Here is a 25,330-nt window from a genome sequence, read left to right as displayed (position 1 = left end):
TTTACCCTGTGATGGAGTTCATGATGAGTTTGCTTTTTCAATTTATTGTTTTTCAGTATTTAAATTAAAATTTCGTTGTAGTTTTTATCAGTTTGTGCAATTTCAATTTTAGTTTTTGTAATTAAGTTTTTAGTAATTGAGAAATCACCAGAACATTAGGAAAGTTATTTATCTAAAATAACCAAGACCTTTTAGTTTAAGATGCAAAACATGCAAGAGAAATGATTAAATGATTACTTTAGCCATGAAACTCTATTCATGCTCTGATTGGTTTGTTCAATTTAATGTTTCCAGCCAATTGGATTCACATAATCCTTACTGTTTCCCTATATAACCAGGAGGCATCCAAATGAATATCTGCACACTATGCATGTCCTCATCTTAACCCTCTGCCTCCCCAGAACCACCTGCCTAGATCTGCTACGGGATCTTTCTTCACTCAGGCAGCAGAATGATTTTTTAAAATGTAATATTCCAACCATTTGGCAGAATCAAGTATTACTTGCTGTGCAACAGCAGAAACCATAGCTTTAGTTTTTGTTTTCTTTGCACTCAAAAAGTATTCTTGTAACTTCATGAAATTACAGTTGAACCAATGATGTCACATGGACTATTTTATCAATGTCCATGCTACCTTTCTGGGCCTTGAACGTCATTGATTTTAGACAACAAAAATCTGAAAAAATATCTGAGAAATCCTGGTGGCACTGAATAATAGTACTTTTAAAACACTATGTTGAAAATTAAGCAAGCAAAAGCAACTACTATGCTGAAACTGACTGTTGAAACAATGCAAACGTTATAAAAATAGCATCGTGACACATTACATAAACATCTGAAACGGCATTTCATCACCCCTTTAATACTTGGAATCTTTGCATGTCTCTATGACTGTGTTCTTCACACATTTATTCTACAACATCTACAGCATAATCTGATGTCCCACCACCAACATACAAACGTCATAACACTAAACCTGCAATTCTCATCTACTGAAAGATTCAAAGAAGTGCAGTGTGGCACTAATACAAACACTGACACATATTGGAGGAACAGCTTTGGACAACAGCGCCACCATCCCTCCAGCTACAGTCACGTGAGCTTCAGGCTTTCCAACTGTTTATCATATCTACCCTCTCAAGCAGACATGCCAGCGCCCCCCAGAAAAACACATAAAAGTGTGAATGCACATTTACATACATTTAGCAGCATCCCATCAGCTTATTTTCTTCTCTGCTCTTTGCGAGCGTGCACGTGGCTTTTGTTCTGACATTAGCTGGGAGCTACCAGATCACATTTAGATGGTCTAAAATAAGCTCTCATAAAGCTGGCAGAGAGCAGAGAGAAGAGAGACAGCAAGGGAGAGAGAGAGGGAAACGGCAAACACACAATGAGGGATTTAGAAGGAAGGAAACGCAAGGTGGAGTGACTCCAAAACTTCTCTTTGCGGCTTGACAGATCCTAAGACTCTCAGTTTCCTGCCACTCAAATCATGCTGCGCTCCACTACTGATTCTTAAAAATCAAAGCCTTGTTTTCAGCACTTCATTTTCAGGAAATAATTAATTGAAAAATCTCCTACAATTGGATTTATCTGGCATGTCTTTGAAATGTCTTTACAAACAAATGTACAAACACAAAAGTGTCTCTTAGGTTTTTTTTTCCTCTTAAATGTATACTTCTTTTCAGCAAGGGTTCATTAAATCGATCTAAGGAAAAGAGATTAATAACTTTCTATTCATCAAAAAATCCTGAAAAGTACTATTAAAGGGTTAATCCACCCCAAAATGAACATTTTGTAATTAATCACTTATCCCCATGTCGTGCCAAACCCGTAAAAGCTTCGTCTTCGGAACACAATTTAAGATATTTTGGATAAAAACTGAGAGGCTTGTGACTGTCCCACGGAATGCCAAGTAATTAACACTGTCATGGTCCAGAAAAGTATGAAAGACATTGTCAGAATAGTCCCATCTGCCATCAGTGGTTCAATGAAGCGACGAGAATAATAGTGTAATACTTTTTTTACACGAAGAAAACAAAAATAACAACTGTATTCAACAATTCATCTTCTCTGTGTCTCTCCGCATCACCGTAGTGCCATTTTGGAGATTATCCTTCGAACACAAGCAGGTTATGCTCTTCTGCTTTGATTTGAACGAAAACAGCGCATCTGGGCTGCGTGGCTGACACAAAAGAGTGTAAGCTGCTTGTGTCCAGCGGATATTCTCCAAAATGCCAAGAGAGACAGAGTTGAGTTGTTGAATAAAATCATTATTTTTGTTTTCTTCACATGCAAAAAACTATTTTCGTCGCTTCATAACATTACAGTTGAACCACTGATGGGAGATGGACTATTCTGATGATGTCTTTCATACTTTTCTGGACCTTGACAGTGTTATTTAATTGACAATCAATGGGACAGTCACAAGCCTCCCGGTTTTCATCCAAAATATCACTGATAATAAAGAGAAATGTTTCTTGAACACCAAATCAACATTTTATAAGATGTAAAATTGAAGACTGGAGTAATGGCTGTGCCATCACAAGAATAAATTTTAAAATGTATTAAATTAGAAAACAGTTATTTTACATTGTAAAAGTTGTATTTTCTTAATAACATAAATACAGCCTAGATGTGCGTACAAGAGATATATATATATATATATAGAGTGTGCAAGAGTGTGCAAAGCAGTAATCAAAGCAAAAGGTGGCTACTTTGAAGAACCTAGAATATGACATTTTCAGTTGTTTCACACTTTTTTTGTTATGTATATAATTCCATATATAATTCCACATGTGTTAATTCATAGTTTTGATGCCTTCAGTGTGAATCTACAATTTTCATAGTCATGAAAATAAAGAAAACTCTTTGAATGAGAAGGTGTGTCCAAACTTTTGTTTTGTACTGTATGTATATATATATATATATATATATATATATATATATATATATATTTTTTTTTTTTATCTTTACCCAAAAGATTTTTTTACAATAATGTACCACTGTGCAGTGCAGGGTAGTGTAATGTCTTTTTTCCCCCCAAACTCCCTCCGTCGTTTTATTTATTTATATTGTTCCCCTGAATTAACCCACTGCTTGTACTGTGTTTGTCTTGTCTTAGAGGATGAATGAAACCTCACTGGATATAAATACACCACAAGGGTACGGAGTAAATAAAGGTGAAAATAACCGGTGGTGACAGAACCAGTGGGCATGTTTATGGGCGCTGGCATATCTCAGGCTCCATCTCTCCTGCTTTATCACACCGCTCACCCAATCTCACCGTCTCTCACTCCTAACCCTGGATTACCGCATGCGGGAGAGATCACAACACCCAATCACAGACCACGGAAGGGATTAAGAGCGAGAGAGACAATCTCTCACAAGGGATTCTTAGAAAAAATCGTAAAGAACAGTCAGTAAATTCGGAGTTAGAGAGACAGTGAGCAGAGGGGAAAAAAGAGAGGGAGGGTTGCCAAACGACAGCAAGTGAGAGAGAGAGCACTTATGCAAGAGAGGCATCAAAGAGAATTCAGTCAGAGTGTGTTTATACGGCTTGCTCCGTTGATGTGGTGAAGAGTTATAATTCTGAAGAACAGCCGAGCGTTTCGTCTTCACCATGCACATCCTCCAATCCCACTGCGTTATCAGGTGAGACGCTTCTACCTGTATCGCTCTACAAGCCTAGTCATGTTGCTCTCGTATCTGTGTTAGCAAGGTTCTCACGATCATGAAAAGATGGCTTATATTTGAAATTCTGATATCTTAACCAAGAAAATTTAGGGAAAACAGTTAAGAGAAAGTATTATAAATCAATGCATAAAATTTCTATATGGAATACATTTTTCAAGCTTTGCTAAGATTTAAATGATTTCATCAACTAGAAATCTGTGCAATCTCTATAAATGTGTAATAAATCATATATATATATATATATATATATATATATATATATATATATTATGTTATATTGTTAAAATTACTTGTTAAATTGTTTTATTATTATTATAACATTTTTGTTATTATAATTGGTAGAAGGTAGAAATGTTCATGTATCATTAGTAGTGGTGGTAGTAGTAGTTCTTTATTGTTATTTTTAGTTTATTACTATTATTACTACTATTCATATTATTAAACATGAGCATGAATGGAAAAATCCTGAAAAGACATTACCGACGGTAATTCATTGGTAAAATGTGTGGAAAACCCAGAATGGGTCTCTTCACGGTCTACTTCAAAACCCTCAGGTTCCTGTCTGTGCACTTCTTTTTTTGGGTACTTCTGTGCTGAATCGGTCGACTGATTTTATCTCAACATGCAGATTTCTGATACTTTTGAATCATGTATGCTGCTGCATCTGAGAATTTAATGAGAATCTGTTTTAGTATCATCAGATAAAACCGATCATGATCCGGTTGTTCGTCGCTCTGTGTGCAAAATGATAGAAGCTCAGCCCCGGCTCATATCACAGTATTACTGTGCAAACTGCAACCTTTCGTCTTAGATGTTACACCGGTTGTCCTCTGTCCCTTTAATGGGAAAGTTGTGTAGCTCTTCCATTTGGATTCGGAATAATTGATGTTTCTGCAGAGAGCAAGTGCCAACTTGGCTGTTATTTATTTATTTATTTGATTTACCCCTCCCATCCGTTTCTGACTAGGCAGAATCCTCTGAGGTTTCTTTTTATAGTAAGTGTCAGAGTGAAAAAAGCCCTTGCTGCTTTATATTTCTTTATGCCCATCTTTCTATGGCACTGTATGTTTATGTTCTCAAGTGATATTTGCACTTTGCTTTTGCCGTGATTTTGTTTGCGGAGTATGAAAATTTCTGAAATGTGAAATCTGCAATGCTTTCTTTGTCTTTTCTTTGTGATGAACAGGTTCTCATGAGGACAGCAGGTGATTGACAGTTGTATTGGTAAAACCATCCACGACAGCATATCAGAGTGATTGTGACAAAGACAACGCAGCTTTAGAGTGACATTTCCGTATGCCCGAGAGAAAAAAAGTCTAGAGGCTTCTGTGTCCTCACCGAACCTCAGTCAGACATATTAAATGGCATTCATAAATGACTTTCCACAGCTGCAGAATCAATACAGCAAATGACAAAAACAATATGACGAGTGAAAGAACACAAGCCAGTATTAGACTTTGAACCTGTTATAATTTTTTCCCCATGGCTTTGAACAAAGATGGCCTTCTTTGTGTTTATGTGTGTGACATCACGATGGCTTAAGGGAGCACATCACATGAACCTTGTTTTGTGTTCTCTTGGTAATTTCCAGAAGAATCTATCAAAGGAGAAAAGGGCAAATTCGAGACACTAATAAAAAGCACCATTGGGATACTTAGAATAGTACATAAATACATGAACTGAGGCTGTATATCAAAGTACTACAGGATTAGTGTTTTACCTGATACTGTCCCTCCACAATATTTTTGTATGCATAACAGAGGCAGTTATGTAACCTGAAAGAGGTCCTCCTCTACAGCTTTTGAGGTTTAAATGAATTTTTATGCCTATCAAAATCCAGCTCATGATCTTACGAATACACTCTAATTAGTATCACGTGGAGTTAAAACAGCTCGCCATTTAGAAATCCAACTCTTTTTGATGTATATTTAAAGAGGCTAGCATTAACGTTAGCGATGGCAAAGGTGTTGAAGGGGTGTTGAGGGACTAGCACCGAATGCTAACAGATTTGCTCGCATTATTTGGACACTTTGTTACATAACTGCTGACTTTCCCAGCGTAGAGCTAAGCCACTCAAGCCCTTTAATCACAGCCAGAGACAGTGGCGTTCACACGTATGTGTTGCTGGAGGTCGTAGAGTGGCTGTGTTATTAAGCCACGATGTTCGGCTGTTCGTCGGCCGTCTCATTGGTAGTTGCTGCATTGCATCACTGCTCATTTGCCCTCCTCATCAGCAGCTCTCTCTTTAATAAATGATGTTCACTCATTTTAGTCAGAATGGGTGTTATGCTAGATGTTATGTGTTGGCTGTGAAACTGGACATAGTTTTTGAGAAGTTGATCAGAAGTGGGATATATTGCTATTAAAAATAAAAATCAGATGTCATTTTAAGATGGGGTCCTAACAAAGCATAGTATTTCTTTCCAGAGATTTTTTTCATTTCTAATCACTTAATCTAAACACTATTAATGTTTCTTTGGTTTGTTTTTGGGTATTACTCATAGAAAACAATTATATAATTAAATTATTATTGTACAGCTTTTAAACCTTATTTTGTTTATATTTTTTATGAAGAGTAAGACTTCGTTATAAAATATTAATACGCCCTTTTAAGATTTTTATAATATGCTTTTTATTTTATTATTTTTGTTGTCAAATCACATTGAAAAGGATTTCCTGATGCTTTATCATGTGTAAATCATTGTTTTGAATTCGTTTTTTGGTGTTTTATTATTAATAATTTTTGTAATGATTTACATTTTTAATATTAGAGAAGAGTCTTTTTAAAGAAGTATATTTAAAAAAGAAAACATTATTTGAATAATTATTAGTTGCTTTATCACTATATGCTAAATCACTGTTTTTTGGTCTTGTGCTTTGGGTCTTTATCATTTAATTTCAGTATGTTCATTTTAAAATTTTATATTTTGGTATTTTAAAATTAATGCATTTAAAACGAATTAATGGGAACAATAGCACATCAGGCTAAAAATGCTGTTAAAAAGTGCTTAATCATTGTACCCCCCCCCCCCCCCCACCCAAAAAGAAAAAAAATCACAATCCTTATTTAAACCTAAATGTGTTTAAACCCAAACTTTGTAGTTTTTTAAGTTAAAGTGGAGTCTGTGGGTTGATTGATTAATTATAATCACCTGATGTATGTCATCTATTATGTAATCATAGAGAAACAAAGAACTGTCAAACTGTCTATTTTATCTCCTGTTTGATTCAAATAAAAAGATTTTGGAGTACCGACCAACCTTGATTATTTTAGGTATGTTAAAATAAATGTGAAAGTTGCAGGAAATGATTGAAAAGAGAGAAGTGGAATGGGTTCGGTCCTTCAGCAGTCGGGACATGAACATGTCAGGAACATGTTCATCGTGGCTCTGATGGTTGTCTGTATTTGCCATCTTCTTTTTGTGATCCTCACTCCATCAAATCAAAATGACAGGGTTGTCATGTTGTTGAAGCACTTGGAGCTGAATGTGTGCTGGTTAAAAATATAAAGCGATACCACAGAGAATTGCAGACATCAAAACACCACAAAGACCTGTGTGCCATCCTTGTGGAATGTACTTATACCAACCTCTTTCTCTCTGTCTCTCTGCTCTTTTTTTCCAGGTGGCTCGATGGCCCGAAAAGAAAGAGAAAGAACAGCCAGTGTTCGGTGAAGAGCATGTCTGGTAAGATGTCTCACAGAAGACACGGATGCTCTTGCCTAGAGCTGCAGAAGTATGCTTATCACTCCTCTGTCCTCCCAGAATGCATCACTGATTGCACATTTCTGAGAAACACACGAGAGTCCTAGAGGGAGAGAAGGGTTTTCCGTTGCCCCGTGATCCTCCTCACATCAACTCCAGCATCAGTTAGCTCAATAGATCCGTTGTTATGTGATGTTCTGGTGATCCTCCTTTAGGCAATCATAACTCATGTTAAAGCGATCGCTCTCCCGGGCTAAAGGGGTGTTTAAGGATTGACTTTGTATCTGTGTAAGACCCATCAGGCCTCCAGTAGCTGCATTTTTATGCCCGTCCTTGCTGCTCTGTCTCGTTCACCTCATGCCCACAGCAGTGAAATTAAATAAAAAATTACACTTATGCATTTAGCAGACGCTTTTATCCAAAGCGACTTACAGTGCATTCAGGCTATCAATTTTTACCTATCATGTGTTCCCGGGGAATCGAACCCACAATCTTACGCTTGATAACGCAGTGCTCTACCAATTGAGCTACAGGAACACTAGATTAAAAAAAAAAAAAAAAAAAAAAAATGATATAAACTAGATTAGTCCTAAAATTGTCTCTAAGCTTTTAGTTTTCCAAAACTGGTGCTGTCACATTCACTTGGGAAAGAAAGACGCTAAAGCAAGATTTGTTATTGTACACTAACCTACACTGCTGTTTAATGCCATACTTTACTTTACATAGTCTGAATTTTTATGTAGCCCCATTTTTGCACCACCCGCTGGTAACCTTTGCAGATGTTGATGAAACATTTTTGTAATTTATTTTTATTATTTTTTAGTTTTCAGAATGGTAAATCCAGAAGAAAAATAGCTAACTTTTTTTCTTTTTGGCATGACAAAAAATATATAAAATAAAACAAAACCTGTCCTGTACTGATTTAAAAACATGTATGGATTATTTTTTTCAGTTTGTGGTCAGTTTTATCCAGCTAAGATACATTCAGTTGATCAACAATGCTAGTAAAGACATTTATATGCTTACAAAATATTACTATTTCAGATAAATGCTGTTTTTTAATAAAAAAAATCACCATTTGAACTGAGTTGTTTTCAAGATTGCTTATAATAGTAAACTAGTAGCACCAAATTAGTAGATTAGAGATTTCTGAATTAACAGAAATATAAATTGTAGTTATATTTCATAATATTACACTCTATATCAACTATATCTTTGCTGTATTCAAATCAATTTAGACTTAGTAAACATAAGGGACTCCATACTTTTGAAAGGTTGTGTATACAGTATTTGCATGTATTTAAATGTATTGCAATTATTCACTTGTTTCTTATCAATGAAAGGGCTTCGCAAATTTGCATGAAAGCAGTTAACTAGCTTAAATGCTGCCAAGTGACACTCTCAAACTCACTCGAGGCTCTTTAGGGCTTTCACCAATCAGGGTTAACAAGCCTTAAACGTGTACTCAGATAGGTCTGAATCGTGTCATTTCTGTAGTATTGCAGCTCTAAACAAAATTTGAAATCAGGTTTTCTAACATTTTCCTAATTTCTAGTTAATATACAGACACTTCCAGAAAAAAATAACAATTTAGAAATTACGAACAGCTTCTTTGCATATGAAGCTAAGAGCTTTTTATATTTAATATTTATTGTGGTGTCGATTTGCTGATGACTGTACTTGTTTGTTGCTGTCAGTTAACATGAGATGTTTTGTGTATGGTAGGGTACATCCCCAGCTATCTGGATAAGGATGAGCCGTGTGTGGTGTGTGGAGACAAAGCTACCGGCTATCACTATCGCTGCATCACCTGCGAGGGCTGTAAGGTGAGACATCTCTACTATCACTCGTGCACAGTGTTAACAGACATCTCAGCCCCACACATATATAAACAGACTAGACTAGACTGTCACCTCACGTAGATTTATGGTCTGTTCAACAAAACATCCTGTTGTCATTTGTGAAACTTATACTCCTATCATTCTCAATCATGTCAAATAACAAGCCTAAGAACAGCGTCAACCATCTTATCCACTGTCTGTCTCTCTGCACATGAAGAAAGTGAATTGTGAGTGACAACTGTGCTGTGCAAGTCTTTGACTGGGAGCTCTTGAGAGCTTGCAGATTCCATCACTCCAATAAAAAGAGGCAATTTTTTAATCAGACTTTTGTCTTATTTGACAGTAATATAGATATGCATCCTTATAGCTAGGGATGTCACCAAGCTAGGATTTTTAGCAATGATTGTCAAGTACACAAACAAGTGTTGACTGAAAGCACCTGCTTTCCAGCTCTCATGTTTGCACTTGCTCTGTTTATTTAATTTAATTTAATTTAATTTTATTTTTTTATTTTAGTTTTATTTTGATTTGTTAAGAAATCCCTAGGAATGCATACAAAGCTAATTAGCTTTTGCTGTGGTATTGAATGATTGCTGAAATGTAAGCATTTTTTGTAAGCAAATTTACTTGGGAACCAAAATAATTCTGTGTATAATTTGTTCACTCGTTTTTTGATTTAATATTGAAAGTAGAAAAAAATGACTCGTTTTTGGTATCGTTAGCATGTTAGCACCTTTTGAACCCTCTTTGACCTTTTTTTTTTTGGATGAAAATATTGCATTTTATGTGTGTGTGTGTATATATATATATATATATATATATATATATATATATATATATATATATATATATATAAACACAAACCTCCCTTCTTGTTTTGAAGATGAATGCTTAAAACTAAGGGGGAAAAAATGACCGATAATGTAAGAATACTATATATATATATATATATATATATATATATATATATAGTATTCTTACATTATCGGTCATTTTTTTCCCCTTTGTTTTAAAAATGACCAATAATGTAAATGACCAATAATGTAAGAATACTATATATATATATATATATATATATATATATATATATATATATAGTATTCTTACATTATCGGTCATTTTTTTCCCCTTTGTTTTAAGCATTCATCTTCAAAACAAGAAGGGAAGTTTGTGTTTAAAACAAAGTTCATTATCATATACAGGATTGCTTTTCAAAAGATATTTAGATATGTTTACAGCAAAACAGGACAAAAATGCTTTTGCAGTCCACTTGCTTATGTGGGGACAGAAAGCACAGTTTGTGACAGATAACACCTGTGTGACTCCCTGTCTCTGAATGCACTCTTTATTCTCCTCACTGTCTCTATCTCTCAGGGATTCTTCAGGCGCACCATCCAGAAGAACCTCCACCCCTCTTACTCATGTAAGTACGATGGCTGCTGCATCATTGACAAGATCACCCGCAACCAGTGCCAGCTGTGCCGCTTCAAGAAATGCATCGCTGTGGGCATGGCCATGGATCGTGAGTGACCTCACACATGCTCATGCAAATAACATACAAAGTCACCGAACATGCAAACCGCACACAGACAAATGAAAATGCATGAGGGGACCCTTAAGTCAGTCTGTTTACTGATCATCAGAAGTCTTATATCTCTATTTTAATTTAATTTGTAATGAACAATTCTTAAATTAGAAAATAACTCAAAACAGAAGCTTCAACATGAGACGCTTGGACCTTAACGTACTGGATCACGAACGTGCTCGAAATGCTCCTTAAATATACAAATGCATGCTGACAGCGAAAGAACATTAATCTTATGCAAACTGAAGTGCTCAGTCTGGGGTTTCCCTTACATTTGTCCATATGCCTCACATATGTACAGCACATGTTCAACCCAGACCACATTTCTTTTTCCTCTGTCACTCCCTCTTTTCTATAATGTTTTATGGATGTCTCGTTTCTACTTTGATCCCTCCCCAGTGCTCTTACTCGTTCTGACACTGCCATTCTGCACATCAGAATCATTTTGTTATTCAGTATTTCTCTTGTTTTCCAGGAAAAATGTCTAAACATCTTTAAAGTGAAATGGAAAAGCTACTTAGAGTACCATAAATAAAAATTATTTGTTGATTTGTGCATCACGCCAGGGGAAAAAATAACCAGTTTTTCTCCTTGGTGTAGTGGTTCTGGATGACTCCAAGCGGGTTGCAAAGCGGCGCTTGATTGAGGAGAACCGTGAGAAGCGGAAGAAAGAGGAGATGGTCAAATCCCTGAAGACTCGACCAGAACCCACCAGCTCAGAGTGGGAGCTGATCCGTATGGTGACAGAAGCTCACCGCCACACCAATGCACAGGGCTCTCACTGGAAACAGAAACGCAAGTTCCTGGTAAGCAAGAACCTTGTTATATTGTAAAATCACTAAAACTCAAATAAAGGACAATGATAAAAGTGCACAACAAAATTTCTTAAGCACATAAACAAATAATTTAAAGGGCACCTATTATGTCCCTTTTTTACAAGATGTAATATAAGTTTCAGGTTACCCCAGAATGTGTCTGTGAAGTTTCAAAATAACCCACTAGGGATGCATGATTAATCGCATGCAATTGTCATGCGTGTCTCGTCAGTAAAGCCGGTTCTGTGATTAGCGATAAATGTCCATCACCTGCTTTCAAATGGAGCGGCACTTAATATTCACAGCCATAGTTTCGCTGACAAGCACCGCAATATCGTGTTCATAACTGCATGCAATTCATCTGCGATTAGGAATGCAATATTGCGTAGCTTGTCAGCGAACTACGACTCAGTATATTAAGTGCCGCTCCATTTGAAAGCAGGTGATGGACATTTATCGCTAATCACAGAACCGGCTTTACTGACGAGACACGCATGACAATCGCATGCGATTAGTCGTGCAGCCCTATACCCCACAGATCATTTATTATATCGTTTTGAAATACATATTTTGAGTGGAAGCAGACACACGCTATTTTCATGCATGTCTCTTTAAATGCAATTCAGCTACTGCTCCCCGACCCCCGCCCCCTTTTCCCTTTTTTTAGTTTACCTCTGATATATGTTTTTCTGAGCGCACATATCCGAAGCTGTCACACAGCATGAGTACTTAGCTAAGTTCTCTTTCATGTCTTATTGCACTTAAACTATGTTAAAAACAGTCACTTATGTCTGTGAAGGTAAACAGCTGGAAAAGAAATCGCATGTTTATATTAGATCTGTGTATTAAGTGACAGCACCGTGATATACTGTACATATACTGCTGTCTGTGCTGTTAATATCTAACAATATAACAACATTATAACAATAAAATAAAAATCACTTACTGCTCTGGATTTAATAAGAAGTATAAGAATAGCTTGAAAACAGTAGTTTCTGAATTTCAATGAAAAACATATATATTTAGGTAGAAAGGAGAGAAAACTTTTGATATTCTGTTTTATTTGTATGCAAACATTTCTGTGTCTGCTCGCTAAATTTTATTTTCAGCTTAGCACAATGCTATGGCCTTTTCCATCATTAAGGATTAGCATTTGTTTACACAGCTTGCTAATCAATGTAATGAGTGACAGTACCAGTCTGCACATATGAGTTGTGACCGGGCAACAGCGAGCGTTAAAGCAGCTGTTAGTGACGGGTATAACAGGAATGCAGTGTTGCCATGTTGGGCCTTTGTAAAAGCGCCTCTGTTTATGAAGAAGGAAGGAAAGAGAGTTTAGACACTATTAATCGCTCATTCACTCAGACAATATACCACCCACTGTGAATAGTTGCAGGATAAAGGAAGAGAAAATGGAATAAAAGGGACACAAAAACACAGGCTATGGATATCTGATAGATCTTTATTGGATTGGATCTTTAATACAAAGAAAATAAATAAATCTTTTGGAATTTTCTCACACTCATATCTTTCCAAAAAAATTTCTTCTGTGGAGTCTCCATTTTTGATTTTTATATTTTTTTTTGTTATGTTTAAAGTTACATTGTTGATTTGGAACCCATTTACTTTCATTGTAAGAACAAAATCAGTTCTTTGAAATCTTCTTCTTACAAACATTCAAGGGAGCATAAGCACAATATTCCTGCAGAAGGGCTGATTTGGAAATTCTCAATTGTAAAACCAAAGTTGGTTTTCTCAGCCCACCAAATACCCGCTGCCTTCCCAGCAGTAACGAGCGCTATCAAAGCCCTGACGCACACCACTCTAAACATTCAGCTTGTGCTAGACCCTGTGACGATCAGCCACGGGGGACAGAGAAACCACTTCCCCAGCCAGCTGAGAACTCCTATAAAATGGCCCATAAAGAATTCATCCTATATAACCTTTACTACCAAGATATGCCTCCAATAACAGTGCAAGGCCGAGACCCCAAATGACCCCGATAAACTGCATTCTCTCTCTCTCCATGGGAACACTCACTCCATCCTGTCAGTAGTCCAACTGGGCTGTCTTAAGATCTCTGTAGTGAGAAAGCGTAGTGCCAAGTTCTCAGCAGTGAGAAGGCCAGGGTGGACCAGCAGAGGGGATAGTTTACACTGGGGTCTTGCAGGCAAAGGCTGCTTTGGGACATATCCAGCGCTACTCCCACCTCCTGAAGGAAGACACACACACACTTTGGTTCATGTTTGTTAAAGCTTACACAAATACACCAGTGCAGCACTGTTAAAACGGTCCTTTTCGTCTGAGGCAGCGCATGTAAACACAAACACACAAATCTTTAACGGCCGGCAGAAGTTCCTCAGAGGGACATTCTGAAACCCTGAACAAATTCCTTTGTGTTTTATTTACCTCTCTGTGAGGTCTGGCTGTAATTTCTGATCTGTATACTTTACATAAATGCCTCCTATCAGCTATAGTGTGAATTTAGGTAATATTAATGGGTGTAATTATTCAAACAGATTGCTCTCACATCCTCACAAGGAAACAGAATAGTGTTTATTTGTTCGGCAGCACTGTACTTTTTTTTTCTGCTGTCTTGTCTCGATTTCATTGCCTTTGTTTATTGCTGTCTGTTTGATTTATCAGAAACAAAGAAATCAATTTGATTGCACAGTTTAAAGTCTTTAGGGATTGTCGTATTTGTGCCGCAAGGGGTGACGTCCACCACATAGACATGTTTTAAAATTTACATTTTTAGATGGGGTTGTTGTATGCTGTAGGTAACTACGAAAGATGCCATCTCTATACAGGTCTTGAAAACTTCTTGGACCTTTTGCATGTCATTGCATAAAAATAGGATCAGTAAGACATGAGGGAAACATATGGTTCTCCAGTAATGGCGAAGCAGTTAATGTTGAAGCGGTGGTAAATTTAAAATGTTGTCTGAATTGACACCAATTCTGAATTGTAACTACAACTACTGGACTGTGAGTTAGGGAAGAAGAGGAGACATTAAAAAGCCAATAGAGAAGCTGATGTGCACGGGTTGGCCTCCAATCTGTAACAAGGTGCAGTGGATGAACTGAACCAAAATGTTAACTTATGAATATTCACTGACCAGTAGCAAAACTTACCAGTTGATATCTATGAAGTAATAATTTATTCACAAAAGTGAGTTATAATCTGATCTAGAGATTTTGAAAAAAAAAAATAAACCTAGGTAAATACAAAGGAACACACTGAAAAACAAAAAGAAACTTGGAAAGATGTTAATTTTCACTACATTATTAAAACCAATCAATGACAAGGGTAAACTGCTCCATCTCTGCAAATCAGACTTACATTGCTCCAACAAAGGAAGAAAATGAGCAGCTAGGAGAGAGGAAAAAGATCTAATAATATTGATGCCAAGTTATCTGAATTCTGATATACTTAGTTTAACTGGAGCATCTGACTGCATCAGACTGTTTGTTTTTTAATTTATATGAGTTTAAAACTGCCAAAAGGTGGCACTAAGTGTGTTTTTGAGTCATTCATTCATTCTATTTGTTCAAATGGCTGATTCATTCAGGAATGAAGTAAACAGTTCATTTTATGAATAGGCTATTGAATCATTGGTTCACATGTTTTTTAAAATGCAGATTCATTCAAAAACAAATCACCGCTGTGTTGCTCGGTGATGCACAACAGTTCTGCTATGGCAGTAATATGTTCTGTGCAAAATTGAGCAAAAACAGACAATGACACAATATTAACATTTCCACTCGTGGTATTCAGACATAAAATGTGATATTGCTCTTGCTGCTTTTGAGACAAAAACTGTATATGGGGGATTTTTTTGCCCCATTATCTTGAATTTTAAAGCGTAACTGCATTTATGTATCGTATTAGTCAGCAGTCAACTGTATGAAATGTAAGATGACGTACAGGTTTGGGGGTTGGGCCAGTGCGTCAACAGCATTAAAATATTTTAATCGTGTTTTTTTTATTCATTAAGAATTAATTAACGCAATGTGTATATGTATAATAAAATATATTATTTAATCTCTTTTGTCTTTTGCTTATATAATTCCTAAGAATGTAAATGTCTTCTATTGTTATTCTCGTGTCTGAGGTGTTGATTGCAGTAGAAACAAACTACAGATAAACCGTCCATGAGTCATAGCCATGTCTCGCATTCAAAAAATATACAGTAAATGCAATGGCCAGCATGTAATGCTGTAATTGCATCTCTGACTTCTGAGTACTTATAATCACCTCTATTCTGAGTCATGTTACATGCCACTTACTGCATACAGAGAATGTAGCTCCAGATGCCAGGGCTACTTGGCTGTTTGTCCAGAGTTTTTACATGGCTGAACTCTAATCCACCCTGAGGATACCAAACGCTGTGGTTTTCCAAGGCTATCAGCCTACATAACTGGAAAGCCTGACCCCACACATGCATCTCATTTGCTGTATCTGTCCATTCATATATTCTTTAGGTCAAATACATTGTTGCCTGTTACAAAAGCCAGAAGTTACAGTCACAGTTAGTTCTTTGTCTGTGTCTGCAGCCGGAGGACATCGGACAGTCGCCAGTGGCCCCCACATCAGATGGGGACAAAGTGGATTTGGAGGCCTTCAGCGAGTTTACCAAGATCATCACCCCAGCCATCACACGTGTTGTTGACTTTGCCAAAAAACTGCCCATGTTTTCGGAGGTAAGCGTGCTACTTTTGTTTATTTTACACCCTGTTTGAGGTGTTTGTGCTCTGTAGTAATTGGATTTGTCAAATTAAGCCTTGTAATTAGAGTACATTAGTCTCCATTGGGCTAATTAGCAGAAAATATGCTGCGGTCCTTTCTCAGTTTTGTGTTATTTTAATAGTTGCCAAATATTTCAGTGTGGGTGGGTTTATACGTATGTGCTATCTATCATGTTTGGATGAATTGTAGAGTTGTGGCTTGTGTGTGTGATTTTGCCACATTACATCAGTCATAGCTATAGAGGCATTCTCTCCATATTCAGCATTCACCAACTCCGCTTTAACCGCAAGTGTGGACATTCTTGGATAGTAAACTACATAGCACCCTAATGGCAACGTATTTATTATTGTCTACACCATAAATTCACCCTGCCATCCACATGTATCCACAACCTCTCTGTCTCTCTAAGTTGAGCGTCATGCCTCCTGTACATTCCACAAGCACCTAGACACACTGTAATACAAAAACATAATACTGAGCAATATTGAATTTTTGTTGCTATTGTAAATGATGTCATTATTTCCATTCACTCCACCCCCTCCCTTCTGGGCTCTTTCCAAAGCCTCTACTATGGCTCGCTAAGTAATGTTATGTTAGCTATATTACGCAGCTACGTGTGCTAATGACACATGCTTCATGAAAAAAATATGTATGATCAAAATACAAAAAGAAAGATTTACCTGTCCAGCAGAAATAAAGCCATCAAGGAGTCACTTTTCAGCCCCTTGAGTTCCCTCAGTTCTCGCCATCGCTGGAAAGCCACGCCGATATTAACTCGCGTTTTATTTCTTTGTTTATCCAAAGACTTTTTGTTCATTGCCTTTTCTTGTACTGTTACTGTCTTCCTTTTTTTGCCTGGTTTGCCTTCACTAACTGCATAGGCTGGTACTGTGAATTTTGCTTGCTGTTTCTCTGCCATTGTTTTGGTATTCCTAGGATCCGTGCCTGTTGAATTCCTCAAATCAAACGTGCATGCGCAACTGGGCAGGTCATGTGTGGCAAAAGGGTGGTTGCCATGGTTGCGAGAGAGTGACAGTCGCCTAAGCCAATCCTATGTTTCGTCCCGAAATGGAAATAATGAGCTGTGTTTAATACAGATTAAACGGTCTAGAGTCACTCGATTTTTATACTCTTTTTATCAGAGTACTTACATTTTAATTATGCATTGAAAAAAGTTGTTTATACATGTATTACCTACCCTGCCTTTAAGTAAATTCGTAAGACACTGTCATTTTAAATAAAATGCATTTATTTAATTAAAATAAATGAGTATACTTTATTATACATCATGTGTGCTGTTTAAACAGTACAGAGTGGTCAGAAATGATTTTTTTTTTTTTCTTTTTTTACAAATATACACACAACAGTCCTTATAATTTTATTATTTTAACATTTTAATATATATTCATATAATTTTAAATATATATTTAATTTCATTATTTTAATTTAATTTGAAGCTTAATAATTGTGACATAGCACCTACTATTAAAATACACCTTAATTTGTTGTTGTCATATGTCATTATTTTTAATAATTGACTATTAATTAAATTATTTTATTTTGAGTGGCAATACTGAAACCCAAACTGGCGTTATATTTTGGGGTTTTTCATCATGACAAAAAAAAAATCTGAATTGATTCTTTTTTTTTTTTTTTTTTTTTTTTTTTACAATTTACAACCATAATAACAATATTTGAAATATTGAAACTCAGCAGTATTGCTGAGTTATTGATGTCACAGCAGATGTTATGCCATTAGGTGAAATAAATTTGTGTTGTTGTGTGATTTCTAATTTCCGTAGCTGCCTTGTGAGGATCAGATCATCTTGCTGAAGGGCTGCTGTATGGAGATTATGTCCCTACGTGCTGCAGTTCGGTATGACCCGGAAAGCGAGACCTTGACCCTGAATGGAGAGATGGCTGTTAAACGAGAGCAGCTAAAGAACGGAGGGCTGGGCGTTGTGTCTGATGCCATCTTTGACTTAGGCAAGAGTCTGGCACAGTTCAACCTGGATGACACAGAGGTGGCCCTACTGCAGGCCGTACTGCTTATGAGCTCAGGTGAGAGAGGACACATTACATAATAATCAATGTGAATATAACATGTCATGTGTTTAACTGTGTGTGATGAGCTGCCATTAAGAGAAAACATTTGATGATCTTGTGTTGACGTGATGAACTGAGATCTCTTTGTGTTACTATTATTCTGTCATGAGTAGATATAGACTGGTTTCAAAAGTTAATAAGCAATAGTGGCTCGAATGATATGTATTGTCTATGAAACCTGTATTAAGAGTATGCAAAGACAGATGGGACAGATTCTCTGCAGAGTCTCTCGGCTTCATTATCGCTGATAAAATTTTCTATCACCTGATGAGCTACATAAAAATATCAAAACAGGCCACTTCGACATGATCATACAGTTAAGAGTGTAAAACGGGTATTAACATTTTTTTATTTATTTATTTTTTTTAATAAAGATTGTATATGTTTCCTAAATGAAAATAATTTCAGGAACTATTTTCATTGATGAAATATGCAAAAAAAGTCAATTTTGACAATAGTTTGTGTAAAATGTACATTACTTACTATTAGCATAAACATTAAAAACCTATTTGTAAATTGATTCTTTTTTAATTGAGGCATTAATTCTGTAAAATAGTGATGAGGAGTACAAGAAAGCTCAAGGCTGGGCAAGTAGATGCAAATGGTACTTTAAAACTGCACTATCCAACCTAAAATACAGATTATTTTTCAGATACTTTTTTGCTACAAATCACAGTTTATAAAGTTGTGATTTATCTCAGACCTGGTCGATTTGGTCTTTTTTCAAACACTGTGTAGGAAATGTGGAAATGATGCCCAGGATTGTTGATTTCTAAGGTAGCACAGTAGGTTTTGGAACATGATGTTTGATCAATATTATACTGGTTGAGAGGTATTTCACCTTCGTTCTGTGTAAAATCTAATTATATGGTTTTTGAAATAATGTATTTTGCTACAATCCTGTTATCCTGTCTTATAATAAATATTGTCCTTGTATCTTCTCTGGTTCAGATCGAACAGGCTTGACATGTGTGGAGAAGATTGAGAAGTGCCAGGAGATGTACCTCCTAGCGTTCGAACACTACATCAACTATCGCAAGCACAACATTCCTCATTTCTGGCCCAAGCTGCTGATGAAGGTGACGGACTTGCGCATGATCGGAGCCTGCCACGCCAGCCGCTTCCTGCACATGAAGGTGGAATGCCCCACTGAACTCTTTCCCCCACTTTTCCTGGAGGTCTTTGAGGATCAGGACGTGTGACATCCCAGCCAGCCACGGCAGGAGAATCAACAACGTTTTGTAACCCGTTTTCCTCTACCCGTCTCACCCCCCTCCACGCACCAAACTCACCAGCAGCAGCTGCATTGGCAGGGGTCATCTTCAGAAAGGCTTTCATACAGGGGGGTTTAAGTCGACAATTTTTTTTGTTTTGTTTTTTCACAGAAAACTCAGCCCTCCCACATCTACTAAATTCCCCACGTGTGGCCCTTCTGTCTCGGCATGATGTCTTATACTGGTTTACCAACACCTTAGACACAGAATATACATCTACACACACACACACACTCCTGTAAGTGTGCTTACAGATGCAGTACTCATGCGACTCCGATATGCTTGTATGCATTTGTACACGTACAGACTGCACTACTGTCACGCCACCACTGGAGGTGCCCTCTGCTAAGACTGGATGGCAGCTGGCATATAGATTCCTCCGCCAGGTCGTGAAGTGGTCAGTTCATTTAGTTGATTGAAATCTCAGCGTTCTCCTGAGATTGACCCTCGGCATCTCAAGCTCTATGCTAGCATGGACCTTCTTTAACAGACCACATGATTTCTCTTCGATATTGAGCCTGTGTGTGGAGCGGGAGGAATTTTTGGAACCAAATCAGGTGCTATATTTAAATAAAGCTACTCAAATTGATTTGGGACTTTTCAAGAATATATCTCCCTCCGTACTCAGTAGGACACGGACCGTTGAAAGCTCTCGGTCGCCTGTTTAGTGCTCATTCAGGGGTGCCACTCTGCGACTCTATGTGTGGTTCATCCATGCCATTGTCTGGGCTTAGTTGTGGACTCTTTGAGCCCCTCTTTGTCCCAGGAATGTCACTCAGAAAGATAAAAATCAAGGCGCCCCTACACTTCCAATCCGCACTGATTTGTGTTTTACAAGTGTCGGGAGGGAGCCAGTATTACCATACTCCCAGACCCATCACACACACACACACACACAAACGTACTAAAACAAACACCTCAAAACTCGAATGCCTCATTTTTACTGTATGCACTGCAGTGCTGTAGTTCTGGACTCCCATGCAGGGCTTTGAGAGTTCAGTCCAGCCCATCTGTGTTCCGCTCAGATGCTACTGTTGCCCGGTCTGTGCGAACACATGCGCACACTCCTGACGGGCCATGGCGGACTGGCTGTTGTTGATGTTTTTTCTTTGTTGTTTTCGTTTTACCTCAAATGTGGGCACACCTCCGGCTGGCTGTGGCTCCTAGACTGCCTCTGTGCTGGTTCTACCTGTGCAGGTTCTACCTCACCTCTGGACACAGGGCAGCTACCTTCAGCCACACACACACACACATTTACACACACCTACACACACTTGTATTCACACACACTGACAGCCAGGATAGAAAAATTTGCAGACACCGTTTCTTCTCAGTTATGTTGAAATACCACTGTAGACAGGAGGGCCTGCCATTCCTCATTGTTGCCTGTCAGATTTCTCTGACGTCTCTTCACTCTGGGCTGAGAGAAAAAACTATTCTGGATGGGCTTTTCGTTTGTTTGTTTGTTTCTTTACGTATGGGACCAAGTGTCACAAGTGTAGTTTTTAGCAGACGGCAAACTACATCCCGCTGACTACGAAGAGGAGTCACGGAGAGAACTTCAGATGAAGGACCCGAGCTGGTCAGTCCTGAACCGAATGGGTCTACCGCTGTTTCCTTCTTTCAATACCAAGCAGTAATTTGCAAAGTGGAGCTTGGAGTCGGCTGGTTTCTTCATGTTGGGGCAGGGGATATAAGGAAGCTAGCAGTTGAATGATAGCACTTAGTTTTGAAAGAACCAAATATTCAGAAATGATTCAACCCCGGGCACCTTTTAAGGAGTTTTTGCACTAAGGCATGATGGGTCCCACCCTGCAGCTCCTCCAGCTCAGTCGCATGTTTTCCAAGGACACGACCCCAACCTCTCTGTCAAACAGAGGCCACACCTTCATGTGCTCCTGAGCACACCATCAGAGTCAGTATTAAATCAAGCAATGTCCTCAACAAACGATGAAACACTCATTTACGAATAGACCTCCGTGTCCCCGCCCCCTCGAAGCCTGAAGTGGCTTGAGACTAACACCCAACTGAAATGGGCCTTTCCTTTGTGAGACAAAGGAGCAGCCAAGCCATGCAAAGAATGGCAGCACCGAATGAATGTGAACGAGGAGCAGCAGAATGAAAGAGCCAGAACGAGGAGTTGCTCTATAATGAGGTTGTGAAGGAAGACAGCCAATCAGAACGAGAGGAAATGTGAGCATTCCGTGATCACCCTGCATGGAGTTCCATCTTGGAATAGGAGTGACGCAGCAGTGGACCCCGATTGGCTGATCAAGTGAACGCAAGGGTTTCGATGCTGCTTTACTTTTTAATTTTATTTGAGAGAGAAAGAATAAGAAAAAAAAGAAATGATAAAATAATTACAAACCCAGAAAACAAATAAAAAATGACTCCAGAACAAAGAGTTCAAATCTCGGAGCTTGAGCTGTTTGTTTTTATTTCTTTTTGTTTTGAACTGAAATGTGTGTGTTCGTTTTCAATGCTTAACTGCTCTATGTAAGAGAGAAAAACAACAGCCGTAGTCACTTTTTGACCATGCGTGCAGTGTAAACTAGAGAATTTCTCCTTTTTCACCTCACTATAGTTTGTAATGATAAGTCGACTGCTCTGTTTGTTTGTGTATCTGTCCATCATCTTTTTATCAAGATGAATTTACAACAAGAAACAGGAATATTTTCTTTTTTATATTTTGTTTTCTTTTTTTTAATCAAAGAAGAAACAACATGAGAAATAATGCAAAAGAAACTGAAAAAAAAAACTGAAACACAATCTACTCATACCTCACACAACACAAAGCTTAAATGAACTTGGGAGGAGTGCTTATCTGCGTAGCACTTGTGTCAAATGCGTCCGGTGCATGTGTTGAACTGTACGATGGGGTGTATGTGCGCATGAGCGTTCATGTGATCGCGGAAGCACATGGCCTCCTCCTTTGGCCTCGAAAGCCCATCTGTTTCAGATTTGCACCAGTTGCATGCATTAGCCTCCGTTTGCAAATGGTGTCACCATTGCTGATGCAATGGGCCATGATGGAAGCGGATGGGATGCGGTGTGGCTGGAAGGCTGAAAAGGGAGTCGTGTGCATCCGTGACAGCAGAGAACGCTTTGTGGTATTGAATGTAGCTGACAGGACTGGGCTGGAACCGAGCCCGGGAACTAGAACCTCACTTCAGGTCACCAGCAAGAGTGGACAGTGCTGTCAAAATGATGTTACACAAACAGCTTACTAAGCGCATATTGCCGACCTTCAAGGTGCAATACTTGTGTTTTGTTTTGTTTCGTTCTTCTTTTTTGTACTTTTACAAGTTGTTTGGCCATAACCAAGGATGTAAATACAAAACGAAAAGATATTGAAAGATTAAATCACTATGTGTTAACCATATGCAACCGTCACATACTGGATGTCGAGGCCAGAACGCAGCCGGCTTATCCCAGTGTTTTTGTAAAAGTAAATCTGCTTACGTAGCTCTGTAAATGCTTCACACATCTGTACATGTGCTTTGGTGCACTTGCAAACGTGCATGTTCAATACAAATATGAAGAAAAAGTGCCCCATGAAATTATCAATCTAACCCTGTGCCTCCGCAACCCTCTGCCCCACACTCAAACTGCTCTTTCCGACTGGGTAGTTAGACGTACATTTGTTCGCTAGGTCAGATTGCTGGTAGAGACGTACAATAGGTGGGTAAAGTCTGGTACCCAGAAGCATTTAGCTGGCCTCACTTCTGCCATTCAGTTTCCTCAGAGGAGAACATACTGGTTTTGTTTAGTTTTGGTGGTGGTGTAGTTTCGTTTTTCGCGTTTTTTTAACCAAATTTTGTGCTATCTTTTTTTTTTCTTCAGAGAAAGACAAAAAACGCCCAGAAGCAAGAATGTCTATGCAATGCTAAACCCTATGATAGAATGATGACTGTGCTATTGATCCCTGATTAGCAGGCATGCCTCTAAACACCCCACCCCCCAGGAGCCCCACCCACCACAACTGCATGAGCCTCAGTCAGTTTGTCTTTTTATCAGTCAGTGTAAAAGTCAAGGGAAAGATAACCCTAACTGCTGCCTGGGACCTGCTTTGTCAAACCTCACGAACATTTGAGGGCGCTAGTTCAACTTTCCACTCATCTCCGATGATGTCATCCACCGTCGAGGGACTGCATTTGTGTTTCTATGTATGTGTTTGTGTCGAATGCTCTCATGGTTCGGTGGATTGGTACTACCTATTAGAAACAAAATGGCATTTCATACGTTCAGAATGAAAATTTGTTTTGTAGAAATCAACCAAAAAATTTTTTTGAGTTGAAATTCTTGCCCCTCTCAGCTGTGATACTGAATCTCAGACCAAACTCAGTCAGATTTAAAGCTGAAGTGTGCCATTGTTTTCTTAATATGCAAAATCAACTACTTTATATGTTAAAATACTTGATTACTACACAGAGATTACTATAAGTGAGACATTTATAGGCCGATTTCACCACAAAAAAAAATGTAAACACCAAGGTTGCCAGGTTTTCACCTGCCCAATTGCTACTCAAAACTAGCCCAAAATTAACCCAATCCCCCGGTAAAAATTGTGTTCCAGGGGGGTAAAATACAGATTTTTTGGTAAAAGTTGCATTTCAGGAGCTAAATATCACCTTATTGGGGTCGCTTCAACCCACAGACATGAAAAACATCCCGCGGCAACACTGTCACTGAGGCACTATAAGAACATTTCACAAGCCTGGCAAAATCTCAACCAATGGTGTGATTTTGAGGCGGGGCTATCAGTTTTATCTAGCCAATAGCAGAAGAGGGGGGTGTTTTGGAAACCTGCAGCTCATTTAAAGACACTAGTGGCGCAGAAATCGCACACTTCAGCTTTAACACAGTATGCAAAAGCCTAAATGAACGAAAGAAATAAAGAAGCATGCTATTTATGAAATTTGAGTTTGATTGGCCGCCTTCACCACTGTGATGTCAAAGCCCTCATTTTCTCTGTTTCCTTTGAATGTATCTTAATTTGATTAGACTGTGTTTGGGAATATGAACTATTGCTCATGTGCAAAATGCACCCAGCCATGAGAGTGTGAACAGAGAGCGGGGATGATGTCCATACCACAGCTGTTTTAAATGAGACTGGAAAGGAAAGCTATTGAAGGATTCTCTCAGGTATCAACAAAAGAAAAAAAGAAAAAAAAGGAAATATAACATACTTGTTTTTAAATAAATATTGAAAAATTCCAGCCATGCCTTGTTAGCTCATCATTCTTTGCTCTCTGAGTTGAAGATGTGCTTTCAGTGTTCATGTCCTGTGGTGGCCTTCTCTTCAGTGTTCATCAGTCGCTCTCTTTCTGCCACATACACACACAGTTCTCCTGCACTCTTGGGGCTGCTTCAATGGGACTCATAAAAGGCAATCATGAAAAGCCTGGTGAGAAAACATCTCTGCTTATCTAAACATTAAAGCATTCAGGCTTAGTATTTCTGCAAAGCATATTTTTGATACAAAAGTGGGTCTGCAGTGGAGTCAAACTCGTCCTATTTAAAGGTGCACTCAGCTGTTGTAGAAATGCGCTATTTGCTG

At 38.1% G+C, this 25,330-nt stretch overlaps 1 protein-coding gene across 5 annotated transcripts in view; it reads left to right on the top strand.

The window, feature by feature from the left end:
* The window catches only part of LOC132122197 (thyroid hormone receptor alpha), a 179,294-nt gene extending 157,109 nt beyond the window's left edge, over positions 1 to 22,185 (top strand). For 4 of the 5 annotated variants that reach the window (XM_059532172.1, XM_059532171.1, XM_059532169.1 and 1 more), the window contains 7 exons: positions 7,321 to 7,382; positions 9,126 to 9,226; positions 10,616 to 10,763; positions 11,427 to 11,632; positions 16,198 to 16,344; positions 18,193 to 18,451; positions 19,448 to 22,185. In XM_059532172.1, the coding sequence (XP_059388155.1) occupies positions 7,321 to 7,382; positions 9,126 to 9,226; positions 10,616 to 10,763; positions 11,427 to 11,632; positions 16,198 to 16,344; positions 18,193 to 18,451; positions 19,448 to 19,698 (1,174 nt within the window). In that variant the 3' untranslated portion in view covers positions 19,699 to 22,185. Of the gene's footprint in view, positions 1 to 3,513; positions 3,655 to 7,320; positions 7,383 to 9,125; positions 9,227 to 10,615; positions 10,764 to 11,426; positions 11,633 to 16,197; positions 16,345 to 18,192; positions 18,452 to 19,447 lie in introns of those variants that run through there. The other variant, XM_059532173.1, reaches the window with a different exon arrangement.
* Positions 22,186 to 25,330: the final 3,145 nt, after the last annotated feature.

Source organism: Carassius carassius, chromosome 40 (genome assembly GCF_963082965.1).
Source record: "Carassius carassius chromosome 40, fCarCar2.1, whole genome shotgun sequence".
Classification (NCBI taxonomy): Eukaryota; Metazoa; Chordata; class Actinopteri; order Cypriniformes; family Cyprinidae; genus Carassius; species Carassius carassius.
This window is presented reverse-complemented; position numbering and strand designations above follow the sequence as displayed.